Genomic DNA, 8,613 nt, shown 5'->3' with positions numbered 1-8,613 from the left:
GTGAACTGTTTTATCTCTGGATTTTGAACTGCTTTAGTTACATTGTTTACTGCTTTATACTATATTATTTTACATTAACTATTATCTCTGAGACACTCACTGAGTACTCAGTACTCAAGCATACCATTATTGTTTTTTATGGCATGTTAGGTAACGAAGAAGAGCAGGTTCGTTATACGCGTACGGAGTAGGAGAACTTGCTGCTTTTCAGACTTATTGGTGAGCCCACACCCTTGTTCGCGGGACACCACTCTATCTTTATTTATTTATGTCAGTTTTCGGACTGCGTTCCAAAGTTAGATACTCATTTTTTAATCTTAGAAGCTTCATAGATAGTTGTCAGATTGTGGGTAGGTGTTGGAAGTCTCGTATGACTTATTGAGGTGTTTGCCATGTTTTATGATTTAGTATTCCTATTAGGCTTCTGCTGATTTGTTTTTTTTCATAAGTATGAGTATGTTTTCCTTAGCCATAAATGAGTATGTTTTCATTTAGCCATAAATGAATGTTTTATCTGAATATTAAAAGATTATTGAAAGAGATTAGACGTCTATTGATTTTATATGGTGCTCCGATAATGTTCATAGCATCGGATGCCTGTTGCGTCAAGGGGTGGGCTTTGGGGCGTGACAAACCCCTTCTTCCATGATATCATCGCAGTATATTTATATATCATGATGGTATCATGGAGGACTAAGAGAAGGACTGAAACAGTCCTGCATGATACTGTCTCGGTATATTTATATACAAATATGGTACCATAGTCTTGAGGAGTGTCTCATTAAAAGACTGAAGTTTTCCTCCATGATACTATCACAACATATGTATATAAGATGATGGTATTATAGAAGTTTTTTTCGAGAAAAGTGTGTCATTTTTAATAAATGAACATGATCATTCATAATACCATCTCAGTATACTTATATACCATGTTGGTATCATGGTGGATTAAGAGAAGGACTGAAGGTCTTCCATGATGCCATCTCAGTATATTTATATACCATGATGGTATCATGGAGGACTAAGAGAAAGACCGAAGCATCTTCCATGATACCATCTCAGTATATTTATAATTGGTGTAAAACAGCAAGATAAAAACTTGATCAATAGGAGAAACTATACCTTAAATTTACACCTTTGCAATTGCATTCATATAAACGGAAAAGAGCCTAAAATGCCCCTGAACTATGGGATTTGCTACAATATGGCCCTCCGTCCATCTATCGAGCCAAAAATGCCCCTGCCGTTAGCGTTTTGGCTCAAAATTGCTCTTAAGACTAACGACCCATACTTAATTGAAATAATTCAAAATTATTTAATACGTGGCATTACATGATTGGCCCAAATTTTGGGTCCCTTAATAATTGTTTTTTTTAACAAAAAGTGATCTCTCTCTCTACACTCACCTACCCCCCCCCCCCCCCCCCAACCCCTTGTGATCCATTCTCTTCTCTCTTCCATTTTAGTCTTCTTCTTCCATCAACCCCTCCCTCCTTCAATATTTTCTCTAATTATTTATTTGTTTGCACATTTTTTAAAAGTAAACCGTTTAATTATGCAAAATTATTTTGATTATGACCAAATTAATTAAATTAGTTTGAGTTTGAATCTGATCCTAAGTTTTTATTGAGCTTATTTGTGTTAAAATTTAGTTGAATACTACAAAAAAAAAACTTCTGTAATCTCATAAACCTCCATAAATTTGGACATTCATTGATGAACATTAACCTCAATTTGAAAATTTAATTTCGAGATTTGTTGTGATCTAAGCTTGGTATGTTCGAATTTGGTTTTTAAGCTCAAGCGTGATTGAGCATACTTGAAAAAAAAATCCATTAAAGAAGTGAACTAAAGCTGCCATTGAAAGAGCTTTTCGAAGCTTGCTTTAAATTTCTAAATCTGTAAATTTGGGTGTTTAAATCAATTGGGTGATAATATTTTTAAAGCTGGTAGCATGAATAACCATCAAATTTGGGCTTAGAACCTGAAGAAAGAAGCAGAAAACTCCACGGAAGTCATTAATGACGCCTGAAGCTTCAACTTAGAAGATGACATGGTGGTGGCCGGTAGAGATTTTCTCACACAGGCGGGTCAAAATATGGGTCATGGATGGTTTGTTTTTTTTTTTAAAACTTGGGAAGGGTTTAAATTTGGACCAATCAGCTTTGGCCACGTAGTAAATAAATATTTAATTATTTTATTTTAATGTGACCATTAAAAATAAGAGCAAAGTAGACCCAATAGGTTAATGACAGGGGCATTTTTGGCCCGATAGATGGACGGAGGGTAATATTGTACCAAATTCAGTAGTTCAGGGGCATTTTAGGCCCTTTTCCGTCATATAAATATTACTACTGTATATAAGGGACAACTAAGGGGCTTTTGTAGTCCTCACAAAACTTTCCAATAAAATGCCAAACTTTTCAATTAATTATTTCTAGGTCCTAATCTTATTTTTTAAAGTTAAGTTTACATTTTGTTCTTAACGTCTACTTTTCAAAAGTTGTCGAACCTCCTACCTCATTTTTTTTTTTTTGGTTTCTATCCGGTTCCTGATATCTGCATTTGAGCCCGATTAATTCAGACAATTCGCATTGTGTAGCGCCCACTCAGGGGAAGCACTCCCTCTAAAGATTTTTCATATCCAGGCTCGAACCCGTGATCCCTAATTAAGGGGGAGCAACCCCATCCACTGCACAAATTCTGTATTTATCTTAAAATTTCATATTTATAGATTATTAATTTAGAACTAAACAACTTTTAAAAATTAGGATTCAATTAAAACTCATAAACGTCAAATTCGGGCTCCGCATTTAATTTGTAGTAAATTATTTCATTAAAATGAAAGTTAAAATATTAAAGAAGTGAAATGAAATTTTTTCTTTTATATATTGAAAATATACTTATATGAAATTTAATTATTTCTAATATAAATTATATTTTTTAATTAAAATATTTACTTTATATCTTCCGGTTTGGTAGGGGCCGCACGGAACCAGTAGATTAACATTCGGAGGACGAAACCATTGAACGAGGAAAAATCTCACTTTAGTCAATGACACGATGAAAGTAAGAGTAAATTCTAAAAGTTAATGGAAAATATTTTAACCAACTAAAACCTAGAAGGGTTTGGTGCACATAACAACACAGACAAACATAGAAACCTCCAAAACCACCACATGACCGTCTACGTGGCAAATGTTAATCTACGTTAGAACTTGGAGAATATATGAGTGGTAAAAGGTGGGACCATAGTAATGAGAGCAGGTCCTACATGAGAAACACAAAGACAAGTCATCGTAAAAGTAAACCTACCTACCTACCTACTAAATCAAGCCCTATCTGTTAACCACTCTTCCTCTTTCTCACCAACTTGGTCAAATACCTTTCTTCACCTCCTTACTCACGACACTAAAACAAAATAAAACAAAACACTTTTAACACAATTGTACAAATTTGTTTATACTATTAATATATTAACCTATTATAATATTTTCGTCCCCTAATTTATGTGACTTTTTCTTAATCAATCAAAAAAATGACACTTTTTATATTTAATTAATAATTTATCTTTAATTTTTTTTATTTCACACTTAATGAGATAATCTCTAGCCACAGAGATTTCAATAACTTATTTTATATTATAAGTTGCAAAAATCTTATTTTTTTCTCTTAAACTGCATATACAGCAAACACCTTTGCAGTTGGGACGAAATGAATATATTATTTACTTTATGAATATTTGTTATAAAAAATTATTTAATTAATATTTTTCTATCTAATTTTATGTGATATATTTTCTTTTTTAATATATTTAAAAAATATCTTTTTAAACATAATAAATAAAATAATTTAATTTTAAACTTTTAATTTTTATTTCTTAATAAAATTTATAGTTAAAACTATTTAGAATATATTTAAGTTCATTAAATTTAAAAAAAAATTGATTTTTTCTTGAATGTCATATCCAATCAACATCTACCATATAAATTGAGACGAAGAATCAATCTAAGGGATCGTTTGGTACACGGTATTAGTTGGATATCTCAGCACTAACTGTGAGATTAATTTTATACTATGTTTGATAGAATGTATATATTTATTCTGAGATAAATTTATATCTTATACCAAACGAAGTATAAAGTGCATTCCAAACTTAAAGATAAAATATCCCATCTTATTTCATTAATCCTCTCAAGAAATGAGATAAATTAATTCTAAAATTATATTCATGAGATAATTTTATCCACGTACTAAACGACCCGAGGACAAATATACATAGTCGGTACACATGCATTAAATTAGTTAAACTAGAAAAGAGAAACCCTTGGGCATAAAAAAAAGGCAAAAGTTCCAAACAATTGCAATCAAACTCATACCCCACTCCACCCCACAAAAATATATATCAACTCTGCCTACATCTCTCCATTGGAACTACGACACAACACACAAATTAGTTTTAGTCTTATCACAAACAGAATAAATTTGAAAAAAAAAGAGAGAGAGACTCTCTCTTTTCCTTCTCACATATCCTTTTCCATTTTTTGGTCTCAAAAATCCAATTGTTTTAGAACTAAACAAATAGAAAAATAAGTTATTTGAAGGAATTATAATCATGGGACGTTCACCTTGTTGTGAGAAAGCTCATACAAATAAAGGAGCTTGGACTAAAGAAGAAGATCAACGACTTGTTAATTATATTCGTGCTCATGGTGAAGGTTGCTGGCGTTCTCTCCCTAAAGCTGCTGGTATATTAATTACTACTACTCTCAGAGCTTTTTTTTTTTTTTTGGGGGGGAAGGGGGGGGGGGGAGGGGACTTGGGGTTGGAGAAAATTAAAAAATTTAAAAACTTGCTTTGAATTATTATTTTTTTAGTTAACGATTTGATTTTTATTGTTGTTTCATGTCTTTCTTGATTTTTTTTAAAGGATTGTGGGTGCTTTGATTTATTACTATCTTTGTCTCAATTTATGTGATATAGTTTAATTAAATACAGCGTTTAAGAAATAATATATTTTTTTTAAAATTTTGTGATCTAAATTAAAATATTTGTGTAATTATATACCATAATAAGCTTAAAGTTAAATGATTGTCAAATCGATTGTCTACAGAGGATTACTACTCTTGTTGCACTCCACCCCAACTGGTCCACTTGCTCCAAGAAAAGTAATGAATGCTTTTTTTTTTTTTTTGGGAATTAAGAAATGTGAAAGGACAAAAAAAAAATGCTGAAGATTTGAGTTCCTTTTTTATTTATAACCCCTTTGTGGATATTTGGTCTTTCATTATTTTCTTTTTTTGTGGTGAAGATTTGATTGTTATTGTTCTTTCATGTATTTCTTGAAACTGTTTTAAGGATTGTGGGTGCTTTAATTTATTAGTACTACTTTTTTTTTTTTGGAATTTTTTGGAATTAAGAAATTAAAGGAAAAAAAGGATTAAGATTTTAGTTCATTTTTAGCTTATTCCCCTTTTTGTGGATTTTTGGTGTTTAATCATTTTCTTGTTGGATTATTTTCAGGATTACAAAGGTGTGGAAAGAGCTGCAGATTGAGATGGATAAATTATCTAAGGCCTGATCTGAAAAGAGGGAATTTTACTGAAGAAGAAGATGAATTGATCATCAAACTCCATAGTTTGCTTGGAAATAAGTAAGTTTGTTTGCCCTCATCTGTCAGATGTACTAGTTTTAGACTTTTAGTTATACTAGTACTAGTAGTTTATGGAATTAAGAATTTTTTTGTTTGGTAGCTGGGAAAATGTGTGAAAACTGGAATAGAAAGTCAAATTCTTCTTCATTCTTTTTTGGGACCACTTGAAGAAAAAGAGAGAGAACATAGATCTTCCAGAAAATAAGAAAAAAGTTAACTTTATTTGTTTGGCGTTGTGGGGGGAAGAAGATGACCATTTTCTTGAATACCAAACCAGACAAAATCTTGACATTTTAAAACCTATAATTATACCAGTATTTTATTAATCTTAATATTAAAAGTTATGTGAGTTGTGATGGCAGAGACTTCTTCAAAATCCAAGATTTTGTGGGAGAAGAAATGGCTTAAGTTTTTAGGGAAGGGGTCAAAAATACTCCTTTATTTTGAAAAAAGGGTTAAAAATATTCCCGCAAAAATATCCCTCCCGTCCTTAAAATTTTCAAATATACCCCTGTCTTGACGAAGATTATCCCCAAAATAATTCGAAATCCCTTTTTAAATCTACTCTATCATTTAAATATGACCCAACTAAATAATAACCCATAAGATTTTCTTATTCCATCAATACGTAGGTTTGAAGTTTGAGGGAATTGGGAAATAACAAGATCTTATGGGTTATTATTTAGTGGGGTCAGGTCTAAATGATGGAGGGGCTTAAAAAATGATTTTGGATTATTTTGGAGATAATTTCCTTTAAGATCGGGGTATATTTGAAAATTTTAAGGACGGGAGGGGTACTTTTAACTCAAAATAAGTTCGAAGGATATTTTAGCTCTTTTTCTAAAGTAGAAGGGTATTTTTGACCCTTTACCCAAGTTTTTATGCTAGAACACTTACTTTAATTGCTTTTAACTTTCTTGTGTATTCAAGAATAACTTTCCCCTTTTCTCCGGGATAATTTTTGATAAATTTATGTAATTGAGCGTATCTAGAATTTAAATTTAATGGTTTTGTTCCTTATATATGTACACACTTATTTTCAATCTTTTTGCATACAAGGTATAAGTTAGATGCAGTAATTAAAATTATCAAACTCATTGCGCTATGAAAAAATCGATATTAGTGACGAACTTCGTCACTAATTTCCTCGTAGTTAACAAAATTTTGTGATAATCCGGTGCTTAAGTTAGTAGGATTAGTGACGAATTTGTTGTTTAGTTACACAATTTGTATTGGTGCTAATTTACCTAATTCCCCCCACCCCCAGCCCCAGCCACGATTATTACCTTACATTTTTTTTTTCTCTATAGATGGTCTGTGATAGCTGGGAGATTGCCAGGAAGAACAGATAACGAAATCAAGAACTATTGGAACACACACATTAAGAGAAAACTCATCAGCCGTGGCCTTGATCCACATTCCCACCGTCCACTCAACAACACCACCAATGCTGCCGCCAACGCCACAACTTCTATTTTCACAACAAAAAACATCTGCTTAGACTTTAGAAACACCTCAGTAACAGCAGCAACCCCTTTATCTCTAAACGATCAAAAAGTATCTACAAATAATTATTCATCTTCGACTGAAGAAACAAAATGCAGCAGTGGTACAACTGAGGAAAGACACGAACCGCTGGCTCCGATGGCTACTGAGAAAAGCTCCGATGAAGTGAGGATCAATCTTGAACTTTCAATTGGACTTCCATTTCAGGCCATGGGGGTGCTGAGGTTGCCGACGGTGGCAGCCACCGAGATGGTGAAGAAAGCAGTGTGTTTGTGTTGGCAAATAGGATCTCAAAGTGGTCAGCAGTTTTGTGGTAAATGTCAAGCCACAAATGGCTTTTACAGATATTCTTGACAACAACAGTGTAATCCACAAGCGGGATCTAAAAAGAACAGGATGTACGCATATCCTACCCTTATCTTTGTTGGATTGAGAGGTTGTTTACGATTTACATATATTCCTACTTTTTGGATAAATAGAGATTCTATTTTTAATTTTAGGTTTAGATATTAATCTTTCTTTTGGATGCTAAATATTTGCCTCTCAATTGTATTATATCATCAAAGCTAAGACCTTTTCAGTTAGTTGTATATTCTGTGACAAACTTTCTACTTTGGAAATCAATGGAAAGAATTGGAAAACGAATTTTAATTTTTCCAAGTTCTAATAATTATTCCATTTTATGCTATAATAATGTTATAAATACATCATAGTATGAATGCCCATTTAAATACATGATTTATTGGATAAGCTTGCAATTGGATAAATTTATAATCAAGCACGTAATTTGTAAGTAGCTCATACAGATAGGTTGCGAGCAGCGATTTGCAACTAGAAAACTTGCGAGTAGTTCAAGCTTGCAAGTAGCTCCAATAGGCAGCTTGTCAGCAGCTTTCTTAGGCTTACAATCAACTAGAAGACTTACGAGTAGTTCAAGCTTGCAAGTAATTTCAATAGGCAGCTTGTTAGCAGATTCTGAAAAGTCGCGCAGCAGCTTTTTGAAAAGTTCGCATCAACTTCTTTTCTTCTATAATAAGGAAGTCAATTCAATTCATTTAATATGTACATCGATTAAAAGAGCAATAAAATCTCTCTCCTCCAACTTTTTGAGCTATATTTCTTATTATCGTATACTTTTAATATTATTTTGATAATTAATACTCCCTCTATTTCAATTTATGTGAATCTATTTCTTTTTTAGTCCGTACCAAAATGAATGACTTTTTTCCTAATTTAGAAATAAATTCACTTTATGAAATGATTTATAGCTATACAAATATTCAAGACTTATTTTGAATCACAAATTTTAAAAAATTTCATTCTTTTCTAAATATCGTGTTCAGTTAAATGAGTTCACATAAATTGCAAGAGAGAGAACGATATTTTTTTTAGTTGTTGCGAATTTTATTTAGTACAACAACGTTTTCCAAATGCGTTGAGGATAGAGACAGGCT

General features: G+C 32.1%; 1 protein-coding gene across 1 annotated transcript; it reads left to right on the top strand.

Annotated features, from left to right (window-relative positions):
• Positions 1 to 4,377: 4,377 nt before the first annotated feature.
• On the top strand, positions 4,378 to 7,813 carry LOC132626922 (myb-related protein 330). The gene is made up of 3 exons (XM_060341963.1): positions 4,378 to 4,748; positions 5,524 to 5,653; positions 6,964 to 7,813. The coding sequence occupies exons 1-3, from the start codon at positions 4,616 to 4,618 to the stop codon at positions 7,511 to 7,513; spliced, it is 813 nt and encodes a 270-aa protein (XP_060197946.1). The 5' UTR covers positions 4,378 to 4,615; the 3' UTR covers positions 7,514 to 7,813.
• The last annotated feature ends 800 nt before the right edge of the window (positions 7,814 to 8,613 follow it).

The sequence above is a fragment of the Lycium barbarum genome, chromosome 2 (assembly GCF_019175385.1).
Source record: "Lycium barbarum isolate Lr01 chromosome 2, ASM1917538v2, whole genome shotgun sequence".
Taxonomy (NCBI): domain Eukaryota; kingdom Viridiplantae; phylum Streptophyta; class Magnoliopsida; order Solanales; family Solanaceae; genus Lycium; species Lycium barbarum.
This window is presented reverse-complemented; position numbering and strand designations above follow the sequence as displayed.

What these genes read in the sequence shown, in the direction of transcription:
- LOC132626922 (XM_060341963.1), top strand. Translation starts at nt 4,616, where the DNA reads ATGGGACGTTCACCTTGTTGTGAGAAAGCTCATACAAATAAAGGAGCT. An exon ending in TTCTCTCCCTAAAGCTGCTG is followed by an intron (nt 4,749 to 5,523) that starts GTATATTAATTA and finishes GATTATTTTCAG; the next exon opens with GATTACAAAGGTGTGGAAAG. An exon ending in CATAGTTTGCTTGGAAATAA is followed by an intron (nt 5,654 to 6,963) that starts GTAAGTTTGTTT and finishes TTTTCTCTATAG; the next exon opens with ATGGTCTGTGATAGCTGGGA.